At 35.4% G+C, this 16,350-nt stretch overlaps 1 protein-coding gene across 9 annotated transcripts in view; it reads left to right on the forward strand.

The window, feature by feature from the left end:
• COL12A1 (collagen type XII alpha 1 chain) overlaps positions 1 to 16,350 on the forward strand; it is a 97,555-nt gene that overhangs the window by 62,386 nt on the left and 18,819 nt on the right. For all 9 annotated transcript variants that reach the window (XM_048050420.2, XM_066994644.1, XM_013172137.3 and 6 more), the window contains 12 exons: positions 419 to 565; positions 1,027 to 1,101; positions 1,650 to 1,789; positions 2,405 to 2,528; positions 2,729 to 2,872; positions 5,146 to 5,310; positions 6,176 to 6,214; positions 6,310 to 6,448; positions 8,527 to 8,669; positions 9,100 to 9,209; positions 14,438 to 14,587; positions 15,735 to 15,812. In XM_048050420.2, coding sequence (XP_047906377.1) covers positions 419 to 565; positions 1,027 to 1,101; positions 1,650 to 1,789; positions 2,405 to 2,528; positions 2,729 to 2,872; positions 5,146 to 5,310; positions 6,176 to 6,214; positions 6,310 to 6,448; positions 8,527 to 8,669; positions 9,100 to 9,209; positions 14,438 to 14,587; positions 15,735 to 15,812 — 1,454 coding nt within the window. The remainder of the gene's footprint in view (positions 1 to 418; positions 566 to 1,026; positions 1,102 to 1,649; positions 1,790 to 2,404; positions 2,529 to 2,728; positions 2,873 to 5,145; positions 5,311 to 6,175; positions 6,215 to 6,309; positions 6,449 to 8,526; positions 8,670 to 9,099; positions 9,210 to 14,437; positions 14,588 to 15,734; positions 15,813 to 16,350) is intronic.

A 16,350-nucleotide genomic window follows, 5' to 3' on the forward strand; every position in this document is an offset into this window, starting at 1 on the left:
ATGGAAACATAACTGTCTTGTTTCAGTGACAGAACCACTTATTTGGTATGGTGGAAAGCCTCCACCAGAAGTCATGCTGCATTCGATTGAGCTTTAAAGATCTGAACCATCTGTGGTGGTGAAAAATTTGCAAAGAGGAAGTACTGCTTATTATAAAATTAACTTTCAGTAGTGGGAATTTGCTAGTTACCAGGCTTTTTTACATGCACACTGGAATGTAGTTACTCTCCTGTATGTGCCAGGCATCATAATCACTGAATAATCTTGGTCTAGAAAGGCTTTTTCAGGATAAGAATAAGATTGCTGTCCAGTCTATTCCATCCTCCTCTCAAGTATCTAATTTCTAAATTTATTTACACACATATTAAAGGGAAATACCGGATTCTAATTTTCTTTCAATTGGGCTTTGTTTTTACAGGATCCAGAGGACAGGAAATTACAGTCCGTGGATCAGAAACAAGCCATTGTTTTACTGGACTCTCACCAGACACAGAATACAATGCTACCATCTTTGTTCAGACCCCTAACCTTGAGGGACCTCCAGTCTCTCTGAGGGAGCATACAGGTAGGTAATAGACACTGTGAACTGTAAGTTTTGAGTATAGAACTTGTTTCAGTGGTAGAACTTGTCTTGTTTCTAAATGGCTTTCAATACCTCTTTTAAGTTACCTTTCCTCTTTCTGCCAGTGTAATGTTAATTGGAGTTTGAGAGAAAGAGAAATTCTTATGCTCTTCTTCAAAGCAAGTATTTCCTAGCACTTGGATGAAAAAGTGGGTCATCAGAGTGCAATGTTATTCAGCTCATGCAAAGCTTTTCCTCTGTCATAAATGAAATGATGCAGCTTTTTAACATCAACTATAATCTCATTAACTTTGTAGCACTAGAAAATTTTTCTTGGTAATTATGCATTGCTTGGGTTAGTGACAAAAGATTTGAATATTTCTGTGGTAGTGTAGTACATAATCTAGAGTTTTCCTTATATTAAATAATTTATATTGAGCCAGAATATGTTTGTTTTATTTCAGTTTTCAAACCTACAGAGGCACCAACTCCACCGCCTACACCTCCTCCACCTCCCACAATCCCTCCAGCTCGGGATGGTATGTTTACTTGTAGATTTATTCAGTATTTTTACATGGTTGCTTTACTGCCTCAGGGTTTTATTCTATTTTTTATAAGTTTAAATATATTTAAAACTAGCATGGTATTCCAGTGTCTGAAGATTGAGACCAATTTCCTAATTGCATACATTTGCTGATGAGCTTTACTGCAATCTGAAATTTCCTGGTTTAAAACAGCAAGATGCATACCTTTGGGGAAAAAAATATCAAGATATTCTGTAGCTCTGTAGCAAATCTGTGAGCCCACCCCTCAACAGACAATTTGATTTTTATGGTAGCTGCTCAGAAAAAATGTCATTTAAGACACTTGCATTTGATTCTTGAACTCTTCTTCACTTCTTGTACCTTCCTTTGAGAATTTTTAATGTTTTCATGCTGAGCATCAGCCTCATGCCAGGTTGACTGTGTGGTAGTAGAAGTTTGCTGAATATTTGTCATTTTTGAATATTAAATTTTTGAAATAATGCTCTTTATTTCACTGTGCTATGAATGGTATGTTTCAATTATTCTTTTTCTTGGTCTTTCAGTATGCAGAGGTGCCAAAGCAGACATAGTATTTCTGACTGATGCTTCCTGGAGTATTGGTGATGACAACTTCAATAAAGTAGTAAAATTTGTTTTTAATACAGTAGGAGCCTTCGACTTGATTAATCCTGCTGGAATACAGGTAGGTTTGTTTTTTCCATTGGGTAAATTTTAGAAGGAAACTGAAGCTGATGCTGGATTACTAAAGTTAAATTTGATTTTTCCTTTCTTACAGATTGCTGTCAGTTTTCTTTTGTATTTGATAGTTCAATGTGTGTATGGCTGTGCCTTCATTAATTACATTAATAACATTCAGTAATTATATTCAGTGATTATATTCAGTGATATATATACTATATGTACTTAAGGTAAGAGAGTACACCAACTTTTATATGTCCAAATTTGTTGACATTCTGTCACTAGGTACTTTTTGGTATCTCCAAAAAAAATGGATGGGATTTTGTAGAAAGTTTATACCTGCTTGGAAGCAGAGAGTACGTACTATATTAACTGCACCATAGTAAACATTTAATCATACTTATTTAAGATCATATCCCATTTTGTACACAAAGGAAATTGAAAGTGTTGTGTGTACATTGCTATGATGATATCCATGTATGTAAATATGTATGAGCGTACATAATCATACATATACGAAAAATATTTTTCAATTAATGTTTACCATAATGCACATTTCAATTGAGTGAGTTTGAACGTGGAGATATGTGACTGAACATTGTGATATATTCCCTTTCAGGTTTCATTTGTGCAGTACAGTGACGAAGCAAAATCTGAGTTTAAACTGAATACATTTGATGACAAGGCCCAAGCCCTGGGAGCTCTTCAAAATATTCAGTACAGAGGAGGAAACACACGGACAGGTAATTCTGAACAGTGATTATATTTCTTAAAGATAAATTGGTTTTGGAAACTGCCTCATTATCATAATATTTCATGGTTGAAGGATTAAGTTTTTATGCTTTTCTGTTTTGGTTGTGTGGCCGTCACTCTGTCGATGTAAAGTAAGGAATTTCTTCTCCTGCAGATAATATGACTGACTCATTCATTATGCACTTTGCAGGCAAAGCACTAACATTTATCAAAGAAAAGGTTTTGACTTGGGAGAGTGGCATGAGGCGAGGTGTTCCCAAGGTACTTGTTGTTGTCACAGATGGTCGATCACAGGATGAAGTGAGGAAAGCAGCAACAGTCATACAGCACTCTGGTAAGCAATTCACAGTACCTAGCTATTTCATTTCCTTAGTGTGTTAAGCAATACAATTTATAAGCAGTGCTTCAATTGTTTGTGAATTCTTTACTCATCATTTATGGACTCAGAAATGTATTGTGAGTGGTTGGATTCACTTAAAAGTATTTAAAGAATTTAGACTTTTTGGGCCAGACTTACTTTTTCTTTCTCTATACTTCCCTCTGTGGAAGCATATGGCTTCCCAGGGCTTTCAAGGAATACCTTATGCATATTGTTTCACAGAACTGACTTTTGGTTACTTCTCCTTGCTGTGTGGACCCCTGGCATCGTTGTGAAGTGCGCTCCATTCCGGTGCCTTTGATGTGCTGGGCCTGACTTTTTGACTTTTTTCATGTTTTATTTGGCATAGACTACAGGAGCTCCACTGAAAGGAGGTGCTCTTGCTGGAGCTGGGTCTGAACTGACTTCTCCATTGTCTTTTGAGCTGAGAAACATTGCACTCCCTCTTTAGATTGCTGAGTGTGACTTATGTGTGTACTAAGCATTTATTCCTTTCCCTGCTCTCAGTAGCCTTTCCTGAGATTTCCCCAGCAGTCTTGCATTTCATTGCATGAACCACCTGGAGAGCAGTTTCCTTAGTAAGGAGATGTACTTCCTTATACTGGAAGCCTATTTTTGGCAGTATATTACTGGCTTGTAAACCACAAGTGGTCATCTTGACTGCCTCTGTGATCTGAAAGAATCAGCTCTGTCTAGATGACTTCTAAAGATGTTTGGCTAACCCATTCATAAAAATCTCTATAGCCTGTCTGGATAATCTGCTTCAGTGCTTATCTACCCTAATAGTTGAAAAGCTTTTCCTCACATCTCACCTAAGTGTTTCTTCAGGCTAATGAAGCTGTTGTCTTCTTTTCATTTACCTAGTTAACCAGGAAAGCAATTGATAACTGTCCACTGTGACAGGCCTTCATATTTGAAGCTTGTTGTCATTTCCTCTTTCTGTCTTCTCTTTTCTAGACTAAACAAACCAATTTCCTTCAACCTCCTGTCGATGATGTTTTCCAAACCTCTTATCATTTTCCCTAGCTACTCACTTCTTTGCATCTTAAATGTTGTACTCAAAGCTGGACAGAATATTTCAACCAAAATTTCAATAGTATTGACTAGAGAGAATAATTATCTCCCATTTCCTTTTGAAAAATTCAAAATGTAAATAAAGTTGGGTTTATCACGTACAACAAATGTGAATTCTGCCTTGAACCTCCTGCCAACATTTCCATTATCTGTGCAGGTCCTCGTCAATGAAATTTTTGGGGAGAGGTTTTTCTATTTAGTGCTGAATTGTGTAGTGGCATTTTTCCCCCTGCTTTCTGGTATAGCAAAAGAGGTCAAATTATCATATGGAGGATTAGGTGGGAAAAGGAAAGGAAGAAATGAGTCAGAAGATGAATTCTGTAAATGCTCTAAGATAATAGAAATCAAAACCTTGATATGGAAGGCAAGGAGATACTACTTTAAGGACTTGAAGAGGAAAATCACCCTGGCTTTTGTTACAGATTATGGGGAGATTATGCTTTTACACCTAGTGATAAGATTAAATTCTAGGGACAGGGTTCTTCTCATTTTATTTAAGCCATCTAACAATTAAATATCTAGGCTAAGGTGATCGTGTGGAGTCCTTTTATAGTTATTGAAGAGAGCAACAGATAGGCATCTACAGAACACAATTTCTCCTGTCCTGAAATTCATGTTTTAGGGAGGTGAACTGAATTGTATTCTGAATCTGTCCCTGTTTGTGCGTTGATTATAGAGTAAGCTTAGTTAACTAGCTTAGACTTGTTTATAACTTGGAAAGTAAAAATTGGTGAGATGATCCAATCCTGAGGTGGCAAGAGATAGAGTATTGGATAACTAATTTAGATAACTGATACTGTGCAGAGATATTGGACACAGAACAGGTTTACCACAGATGTGGTAGAGTTGAGAGGATCATACATTTTTTATGAAAGAGACTATGTAGCCAAGGCTGTGTAGCTTAAATAATGCCAAACAGCAGTAAGCGGTGGAAGAAGGAGAAAATTTTGAAAGAAAGATGCAAAAAATAGTTTAATCCCTCTTGAGCTTTGATAGGTGAAAGACTATCCAGAATGTGTGCCCATAATGAAGACCAGATACAAGACTAGATAGAGCTTGACAAATCAATGATAGAGATGGTTTGTGAAATATTGACTTGAAAAATGGTTGTGTACATTTTACTACATTTCAGGTAACAAATGTTATTTTTATAGGCTTCAGCATCTTTGTGGTTGGTGTGGCTGATGTGGATTACAATGAGCTGGCCAAGATTGCCAGCAAGCCCAGTGAGCGTCATGTGTTTATTGTTGATGATTTTGATGCATTCGAAAAAATTCAAGATAACCTTGTCACCTTTGTGTGTGAGACTGCTACCTCAAGTGAGTAGAAAACACCATTTTTCTTTTTCCCAAACTGATACATTTGCCTATATACTGCTAAAGTTGTCATACCATTTACAGCACTTCAAAAAAATGAATAAAAATTAGACTTCATAATAACTGCACATGGTTTGATCAAGTTTTTTTGTTGTTAATTTTGAAGTAGCTATTATGATTGATATAATCTTGTCTCACATTCCAAAAGTACAGGTATAACAAAATGAGAGCAACAGTCAGTGAAAACTCTTGCTCTTTAAAAGGAAGTAGAATGATGCCTAATGTGAATGGGGGGACATAACAGGTCTCTTTACCCCTGGTCCAGACTGCTACAGGGCTGCAGGTGAAGTGTGTGATGCTGTTTCAAAATGATCTAAATTAGATTTCAGTTGTTTACTCAAGAACAATCTTTCTATGGCAAAAATGAAAAATTCTCAGGCCTGTCATGTGCAACTGTGTACTCCCTAACTATTTCATCCACTGGCTCCTGAGGAGCCATATAAATCTGCAGTTTTTCCTTGTGAATTTGACAGCAAATATGCTGCCTGACTCATGCCTTAAATATTTATGGAAAGATCGAGTCATTATACCCCTTTCCTCTTATGAATTAGAATCAAAATATTTTGGGGGCTTATTTGTTATCACATACAATTTGTCATGATAGAAATATCCAACTAAAAGTAGAGAGTAAAGTTTTTAGCGATCCATCTAATGCAGAACAGAACCCAGCATGACAAATGTAGCAAAAGTTGGCTGATAATTAATATTAGCACAGATTTCTTAGTAACAAAACTTACTAAGTATGTACATCTTCATATCCTGGTAGATTTCACATTTTTGAACTTAAATGTTGTTTCTTCTCTTTTAGCGTGTCCACTTATTTACTTGGAAGGATACACTTCACCTGGTAAGAAACTATCTATAATATTTTGCATAGGTTCAGTTGTGTCCTTTACAACTCTACATTTATTTTTTTTATTGTTTTCCTTTCCTGATTCAAAGGTTTCAAGATGTTGGAATCATATAATCTAACAGAGAAGCATTTTGCTTCTGTACAAGGTGTATCACTGGAATCAGGCTCTTTCCCAAGCTATGTAGCATATAGACTCCACAAAAATGCTTTTGTCAGCCAGCCAATACGGTAAGTAAACCTGGAAGACTCACATTTAGAGCAAACAGGTGGGGAAGAGTTAATGGAGTTTATAGCTGATGGCATTAGTATCTTATGGAAGATACATTCATTTGATATTCTTTTTACTGAACTCCAGGAAATATACTCCAAAGAGCATCTACCATTGTTCTCATTAAATGCTAATCTGTTTCTTCCTTTGTGATCTGTTCACTATTAATCCAGCTGCTTATTGTTCTTTTATTTGAGACTATGCTTCTTAACCATTCACCTTGCTTATAATATACAATCTGGCCTTAGGCAGATGAACAACAGCCTCCTTACTACAAAGACCTCTATACTGACAGAGGGAAATGGTTTTGATGTGGAAGTATATGCACTACTGTTTACAGGGGTATCATTTATACTGCGGTATGCAGCACGTTGATGCCATTGACTTAGGTTATTTTCTCCAGTAGCTAAATTGTTGTATTTGACTAATGGAGTGGAGCTTTAAACAGCCTGTGGTCTTGGATCTTTTTTATGGAGAGGTAATACATGATTATTCTTTCCTACTGTCACAAACATAAAAAAAGACAGCAATTAGTTTTACTAGAAGGAATCTAATGCTTAGAGTAAGTTTTAGAAAAGTCCTCCTGAGACAGAGCAGATGCCTAAAGATAGACCACTACTCCTATTTAATTTAAGGAAAGTTGTTTTTGTAAAAGCCTTTGAAATCTGGCTTCCTGTCAGGTTGCATGTACAGGCACTGAGGTGTATGAAGAAATAATTTCTCTTTGCTGGCCTTCACAACATCAGAAGTGGAGAATTTAAAGACGTTTTGAATTCACTGATATGCCCTTATAGTTATGTGAGTGACAGATCCCTGATGACCTGGATTTTTACAATCTAGGGAAGTACAGATAATCCTAGTCAGTAGGATCTTGTTTTGCAATTCTGTTACATTAAGATAAATCTTGCATTTAGCAGGATAAATAGGATGATAAGAAGATAATAAAAAGGCAGACTTTTTGCTTATTTCAGGTTTTTTAGAATATTGTGATTCAGTCTATTGTATGTCTGTTGTAGGAGTAGACTTGCCAGAGTATTCTGGGCACTTAGTTTTAATAAGATACCAGAATATAAAACTCACTTTAGACTGAGTCAGCAAGGCAATAAAAGCATCCTGATTGTGGTGGCATAGTTGTTTTGTATCTGAGATAATTTGCTAACAGTTATAAGTACTGTTGCTATATCTACTTTATTATTTTCTTTCTTGCACTGTGTTATGTGTTATTGACTTATATGACTATAAATGGAAAGTGTCCCTAATGGTGTGGGTACATAATCTTTGCCAAAAAAACAGAAGAGCTTTTCTATTTATTTCCAGGTTTCTCTGTTAATGCTCATGAGGTCAAATCCCTCTCTAATTCCAGTATATTGGCTAAGGAGAAGCATAAGCTACCGCCCTTCTTACAGCTAACTTCCTGCATTCCCTACCTTTCCTTCAGAAAATTCCAGAGGCCATTTGATGCATATTTTTATTTATCTCCAGCTTTCTGTCTTTTTAATGTCTTACAGTCTGAATATCAGAAATCCAAACCTCAGCAGCCACTGGCGAATGAGGCAGACCCCAAATACATCACCCACTGCAGGGAATACATTAAATATCTCCCTCATAACATCTGTTCCTGAAGGCCAGTGATAGTTAAAGCAGTATTTTCTATTGCTTGTCTAAAATGAGCCAAGTGAAAGAATATTAATACTACAGTCCTTTTTTATAAACTTATCTTCAAGGAATTCAAAATATGTGTAGTTTACGCAGAATCTTACCACAAGAATAAATGTCCAAGAGTTCTTGGTCGCATTCTGGCTGCCCCCATAATTATGCCTGGACCAACTGAAGACAGGCTGTGAGTTCATTTTAACAAAGCACAAAGTAATTTTTATCACATAGTTCTTTTCTGTGGAGAGAATAGTTAAAATACTTAGTTCTGTTAAACACTGTTATTTTCCCATTACTCTTCTTTCTTTGAAAAAAGGACAAATGATGAAGACCTTATTTTCCTTGTGTTTCCATGTGAAAAAATGTCCTCATATTGTCTTAACAGGGAGATTCACCCAGAGGGATTGCCACAGTCGTACACTATCATTATGTTATTCCGTCTTCTGCCGGAATCCCCCAACGAGCCTTTTGCAATTTGGCAGATTACAGACAGAGATTACAAACCACAAGTTGGAGTTGTGCTTGATCGTAAGGATGATTATGCTTACTGAACAGAGAATTTATACATTACATTACTTTGAATGTATTCTTCCAAAATCTTTCCAAAACCATATATAATCTTTTACATAGTAAAAGGATTATATTTACATAGTAAAAAGATTAATCTTTTACATAGTAAAAGGATTATATATTTTCAGTTATATGTATTTTTTTTTTTTTACTTTGCACATCAATTAATTTTTCAACTAAGAGTAATTCAACTAAGATATATTTTAACTTTGTTATTACCTCTCAAACCAAAAGAATGTGCATCTACATAGTTATGGGTCAGTGAAAACATCTATAGTCTATGTTTACCCAATGGAGAGATGCACTACATTTTATCTGTGAGTATATCTTAGGATGGTGATTTCAGCTGTACGTCTAAAATGAAATGTATTATTTTAATTTCTTGCAGCTGCCAGCAAAGTGTTGTCATTCTTTAACAAGGATACAAGGGGAGAGGTTCAAACTGTAACTTTTGATAATGATGAAGTCAAGAAAATCTTTTATGGAAGCTTCCATAAGGTAAAGGATTGAAGTTATGAATGTTGCTTTCTGAGGTGCAGATCTTTGAAATAGAAGACAAGCAAGCAGAAGCTGTCAGTTATATCCAGTTTTTCTATAATGCTGTAGGTGACACAAGGGTTTATAGATTGCATGATGCAAGATCTCTAAAGTTGTAGTTATTCATTTATTGAATTAAAAGCCTACTTCGAACCAGTGTAAAAGATGAATTTGCCAAGATTGTGTAAGTGGAGAGATATATCTGAAAAAACCATCATAGTCTGCCTGGCACATGAAAGAAAAGGAGTAAAAGATAAACTAGAAATAAGGAAAAGAAAGCTTTGATGAGAAGTTTTTTGGGGAAGGAGAGTGTAATGATTTGGAACCATTGAGGGAAGAAGAAGATATAGCCATGGAAAGTTAGTAGTTACTGGCTTATAGAAGAAGGCAAGGAGACAGCTTAGGGATGTGAATAGAATATTGAATGAGATTTGTATGTTTAACAAACGTAAAACATGTATACTTATATATTTTCTATGTATGCATGTGTATTGGTATATTTTTGGCTTTAGGTTCACTAGACCTAAAATATTCCAAATTATTCTATAAGTACTTTAACCGAGGGAGCAACAATAAAGAGAGAGAGCACATAATAAATAATATAATGTATTTGCAATTTAGAATGGAACTCATGTTTCTGAATTGCCAAAAAGGCTAGTGAAATCTGCATTTGCCTACAATTGTGAAAATTTTGTGCTTGCTTTTAAAGTTTTGTGTACCAAATTATGAAAACTTGATCCTGACAGACTTGCTTACCTCTAGGCATTGAAAAGGCTATACGTACATCTAAAACCACACGTTTAAAAACGTTTTCCTGCTGTTAAACATATATGTTTAAGGCAAGAAAGTGAGCTGCGATTGCAACATTTTCAGTGACTGAAATGTACATTCTGATGTTATCTATCTCTGTTTAGCTTAGCTTTCCTCTGATGACTAAATATGGCTGCAGTATAACATTTGTTTTCTTTATGATACCCTCTCCGGCGTGACTAGTCACTACCAGCATTCCTTTGAGGATACTGATAAGGGGTTGCCTCTGTTGACTTGCTGATACTGGAGGCTACGTTGTGAACCAAGCTTTGCTACAGCTGAGTGCAGGAAGAGCTAGCTGGTGCCAGCATTCTCATGTGTTGGGACTTGATCTGTTTGAAACACAGATGACTAAAAAAGTCAGACAGTGCTATAAAAGCTATTGTTTTTTTCAGAATTTGACAGTGGGTAATTACCCAAACTGTTTGTGTATCATGTCCAATTTTTCATGTATTTATAATTTACTTAATGGCCAATTATTTTTCTATATATAAAGAAATGTTTGTTTCATTAGCTTTGTTACTGCAATTTATGAGTAGGCTTGGATCACACTTTCATTAGGCAACCTTTGTGCTGTCCTTGGCATTTGGCTCTTTTCCAATGAGTAGTGAGAAAAACTGTCAGTATAGGCTAGGACAGATACTGTTTTCGTTTAAAAGTTGAGCCATCTTACCACCAAGAAGTACTGTTGAAACCTAGAATAGTATTTAGCATTTCTCATTCTAAATATCAGTGTGAGAGTTGAGAGTTCACTTCTTTAGGTAAGGGCTATGAAGGTCTCTACATGCTGTACTACCAGCAGTCAGTTTTAAGTGCCAGCTGCTAATTTCATTGACATTCAGAGTCATATTTTTTTCTTGCAGTTTCTCTAAGTGTGATAGAGCTGAGGAGGATTCTCTGATAGCACTTACACTGAAGTTCTGCTTATAAATCAGAGCAAATAGGGAACAACCTGCAACCTCAGCAATACTGGCAATCATCTGTAACTGTTTACTACACTTGTTGGTGAAAACCAATTACAGAGAAAATAAAAATCCAGAATTTTGCATTATTTTAATTGCTATATACCCTCACACATATGAGCAGAAAATAATCCTAAGGTGCTGAACAATGTTCGGGAGTAGCAGCTGTTTGCAAATCTTGTTAAAGCTCTGAAACTATGAATTCTGTCTTATAAGACTGTTTCTTAAGCAGAAATGAACTGTATATCTGTTACTTAATGTGGGGTGCTGATCCCCCTCCTTCTTTTTCCAGAAATGAATAAAAAGTTCATATTTTGATAGTATTTGAAGTAACTGGAGTAGCCTTGATTTAAATAGCTGTATTCAGGATTTCACGATGTAACTGAGAAGACTTCTCTGGACTTTCTCCAGGATGATTACTGAGATTGCTATATGAGTCATGTTGTTAATGATAGTATCATGGGACTCCCCAGCTCATGTGCTGGGAAAGCCTTATGTATCAACCATGTTGATTAGCTCCTAACAAAGGATAGCAGTAGTTTCAGCTGGATGAGGGAAGGAAAGTAAGATTAACACATTTCAGAAGGTACTTTTGCAATTTCTCCTACCATCTAGTTTCAAAGAAATGACAAGTCTTAAAAGTACGAGAAGATGTTTTCCAAAATGTCAAACATTTTTGTGGTTTTCATTAGATGACTTACTGGCTCATTCAGTGAAGCACAGTTAACTACACCTAACTGTGCAGGGAAATTTACTTTGGCATACTTGAATGCTCTGTGTAGCATAGTTATGGTGAAAGCTGTTGAATCTGGCAAGTCCCATAGGAAAAATCGTTACTGCATGAGGCAGTCATTAAACTTATAACTGGATGTTTTGGAGAGACAGACTTCTTCTACTTGCTTATTCTTACCATGCTAGACTTCTTTTTTGATTGGAGTTTTGCAGTAGTTAGCCACAGGAAATTTGATAATGGGTTTATGTCTTTCTTCTGGTGTACATATGGGATAGTACTTTGCTTAACTTATTGATGTGGTTCATTTAGCAGTAGATCAGAACACCATCAAACTTGATCTTAGGCTCTGCAGAGGAATAGATTAAAGTGTGTTTTCTTTCTTAAAACCTCAGTGCCTTCTGGCACTGTAAGTGGTCAGAAGTGATGAACTTTATGTTAGTGTGTTAGAAATCAAGGAGAGTGTTTCTAATATTTTGTTGAAAATAAAATCGAATGGGACTGAATACAGAGATGTTTTATTTACTGTCAATGCTAGATTTTTATTAGATTTGTGTCTGGGACATGAAATTCAGGCTGGAATTCAAAACTGGCATTAAATCAGCAGCAAACTGTCTGAGTCAATAACTTGGGGGAGCTCTACTTAGTTTTGACTGCTTAAGTCGCTGCTTCTTTGGACGGATAGATAATGTTCAGATAGTGATTACTGTCTGATCATTTTCAAACTGTTGGTCCAATTCAGCAATATGTTGTAGGTTCACCCAAGTTTTGTGTGCAAATGAAAATGCAGTAAAATGTATTCACTATGCAGAAGTAATTTGCATTATTTAATTTGTAACAAATAGTTAATGTTCCAGTATAACGACTTGCACATTAAGTACCTTTCAGAATTAGTAAATTGCATTTGTGGTGAGGTTAAACAGTTGGATGCAGTCATTAATCTGTAAAATTTAATTATATGATCAAATGACTGAGTAAATGATGTATAAGTGATAATGAATTTAAAGTTTAGGCATGGTGCTTATTTCATTTTGTGGAAAGTTTGGTTTTTAGTACCAAAATATACTTTGGACACACACAGTTGTCTTTCCACTGTTTTTTAACTGGTCAGTGAAAAACATTGGGAATGTTAATTAAAAAAGCACTCGTATGCACAGTGCTGAGGATTAAACTGTGACACCAACTGAATTTCAAATGACAAAAAAATAAGGTAGTTTCAAAAGTCTTAATTCCAACTATATAGAGCATAAGTACATAATGTTTAGAGAGTTTTAGATAAGCTATGCTGATGCCTTGGAGACAACTACACATGGGAAAATATTTAGTATGGAAAAAAGAACAAATTCTCAGGAGATTGTTCAAGCCCTTGTTGACTCAAGACATTTAAGGGAATCTCTGTTTCCAATTTAAGCCAATTTTTTCAAGTAGTCATCAAATAGCAATATGTTTCTGAAAGGTTATATATGGTGATAACAGAAGCTTTAAAACATAAATACATACTTCAAGGATTTTTTTTCTTTTACTGCTTGTCCTAAGATGTTGATGTTTAAATAATTACATAGATGTTACAATATTGTATATAAAATATATGCAGTATGTAAGGTACATAAAACCACCGAAAACGTTTCTGTTGCCTTAAATGTTCTTCCATCAACTGCATATTAGATTCACTGAAATGTCAGACCTTTGTTTCTTTACTGGAGATTTCTGAAGGTCCTGTGTTTTCATAGATATGTAGGAAATTCACTTGCATAACTTTGATTAACGTAATGGTAGTGGTCTCATTAATTCCTTTGCCTGCTTTGAATAAGCAATAGATTGTCCTTTTGTTTTAGTCATATATGGTCTGGTATTTAATCCTGTGCAGTCACTGCAGGATAAATCACCATATTTACTGTAAATTTTGAGAATGCTAACCTTGGCTTCAATTTCTCTTGTTCTTCTGTTTAAGGTTTACTCTGTTTTCTGAAAACGATTCATTCTGTTCTTGTAAACTTACTTTCCTCCCTTTGTTATAGCCATTCTTTCTTTTCTCCCTCCTTATTTCCAATAAAGAATCTCTTCTTTGCCATTTCAACTTATTTTGGCATAGATTTTTGTATCCAGATTTCTCTCATGGAAATACTCCCGTGCACCTTCCATTATTTTGTCTTTTTCTGCTCTCTTTCTCAGTCTCAATGTAACTAATGCCTGTGGTTGAGTCATCAGACAGGGAAATTGAACCCTGGATCTTTGGATCTGAAATGATCTACTCTCTGAACTACAGACAGAGTTTATTAGCCAGTGGGCAGTCACAGACTTATAAACCTCTTGTGTGGTCCCAGTCATCAGAAGAGGACAAAAAAGAGCTTATATTCACTTTCTCTTTCAAGTTCTTTTTAATTTTGACTTTTATGACATCTTAAGGCAGTTTTTAAGCAAGCTTTTTTTTTTTTTTTAATAGATCATTGCAGTTCAACAATTTTATTAAGTAGTACCTATTAGCTGTACCTGTGTATTCATCTAAATGACCTTCAACATATTGTAAAGAAGTTACTAATGGTGTAAGCTTCCTTAAGTTAGATTTTTTCCCTCACTTGAAAGTAAATCAAGATTACTAGGAAGAAAATTGGAAACAGTATTACCTAAACAGGGAAATACTGTTTAAGTATTAACTATGCTTTTTCTCACACTAAACTTTTTTTCAGGTCCATATTGTTGTAACTTCATCAAGTGTTAAGATTTACATTGACTGCAGTGAAATACTGGAAAAACCAATTAAGGAGGCTGGGAACATCACAACTGATGGCTATGAAATACTTGGAAAACTTATGAAAGGTGACCGGAGATCAGCGACAGTAAGCAATAAATATTAATCCATTCATTAATGCAAATCCTTAACCCTTAACTGCACCCAGAGCTCTCAAGAGTCTGTATTGCAAAACCCAATGTACTTAACTGGGAAGTGTGGTCTTGATAGCTTTTTATTCTAGCAGAACTGCTAGAACAGAAATCTAATAGCTGAAAGCTGTAGTCAAGTAAATACAAAATAAGAGGAGAAATGTTTTTCTTTTAAAGAAAGAGAGAGCAGTTAGTCATTGCAACTATTGCTGTGGATTCTCCATTGCTGGAAATCTTTACATGAAGATTTTTTTTTTTTTTTCTCCTGAAAGGCATTCTGTAATGAACTGGTTTTAATTCCTGTGGTCTGTCTTGTGACAGAGTAATCCTCTCTGGCTTTATGATCTATAAACCTATAAGGAAAAAGTAGCTGCTGATGTGAAGAGCATGTCAATTATCTTGATGGATTCACTATACTTAGTGCATATTTAGTGCTATTACCTAGGCTTTGTATTAGATTTAAGTTTGCAGTCCAGTCCCTGTGTGCAAACCCTAACATCTGAAGAAGATTCTTGGTGCTCACCACTAAATGTGTGGTTGTATATATCAAATTACATAATCATAGCTCTTGGGGTGAAAAAAAAGAGAGGAAACTGCTTTTATCATATCTAATGTCCCTGCTTAAGCCTTTCTGCAGAACTTGTTCCCCACTGATGTCAGTGGAAAGTTCCATACATGAATGTAAATTAATGTATGACCCAAGTACTGCAGTCCTTAGAGCTGGTCCAAAAGTTCTTCAGCCAGATGTTATGCTGAACTGCACAGGCACTCAACCGATGTAGGAGTTCATCAGTATCACTCATTAAGTGTTGTAAAATTTTTCTTTAGTCACTTTATTTGTTTACCTTATGCCCCAGAACAGGAGGAGGCATCAGAGCTTGATGTTGCTTGCAGCCTTAAGTAGGCCTATTTTTTTTTATATATTTTTTTAGTGTTTTTAAATATTTTTTCTGTCATTGTCAAAGAAAAAAAAAAGAAGTGAAAATGTGAATGGTGTTAACTACATTAAAAAAAATTGTTTTAGGCATAATTTTATTGCTAATGCCAGTAGATTTTATAAATAACATGTCTTGTATCTTTCAAGAGTTCTCCTTTCTTTTACAGTTAGAAATCCAGAATTTTGACATTGTATGCAGTCCAGTTTGGACTAGCAGAGACAGATGTTGTGATCTTCCTTCTATGGTAAGTATAAATGAACCAGAGGCTGTTCAGAAAATCATTACTAATAGCAAATGTAACAATATCAATTTTACCTTGATATTATGCCTCGTACTGACAACACATTTAAATCACAGTTGTCAGAGGAGCCAGTGAACAATGCTACATTTCAGAGTTTTGTGTCTGAGGGAGAAAGGTTGCAATATGCTAGACTGAGTACCTTATGAATGGTGGAAAACTATCAGTTATCTGTTGTATTTCAGTAATATTTAAGATCCAAGTTATCATGAAATGAATAGCTACATTATATTTTATTTAATCTATGGTTAGATTGGCAGTCAAAAAGTAACTTATTTATTCTTCGTCAGTGCAAGCGGATTGTCTAATGGATATGAATATTAGAACAACAGATATGCTGCATTAATTTGTTTTTTCCTGTGCCTCTGTCGCTTGTGCGTTATATTGTTTGCAGAGAGAGTAATTTCCTAAAAACATGAAAAGTCCTGCAGAAATATTTGGAAAGCACTGTTTCACTGTGAGTTCTACTGTACTTGAAAACAGG

This window comes from Anser cygnoides, chromosome 3 (genome assembly GCF_040182565.1).
Source record: "Anser cygnoides isolate HZ-2024a breed goose chromosome 3, Taihu_goose_T2T_genome, whole genome shotgun sequence".
Classification (NCBI taxonomy): Eukaryota; Metazoa; Chordata; class Aves; order Anseriformes; family Anatidae; genus Anser; species Anser cygnoides.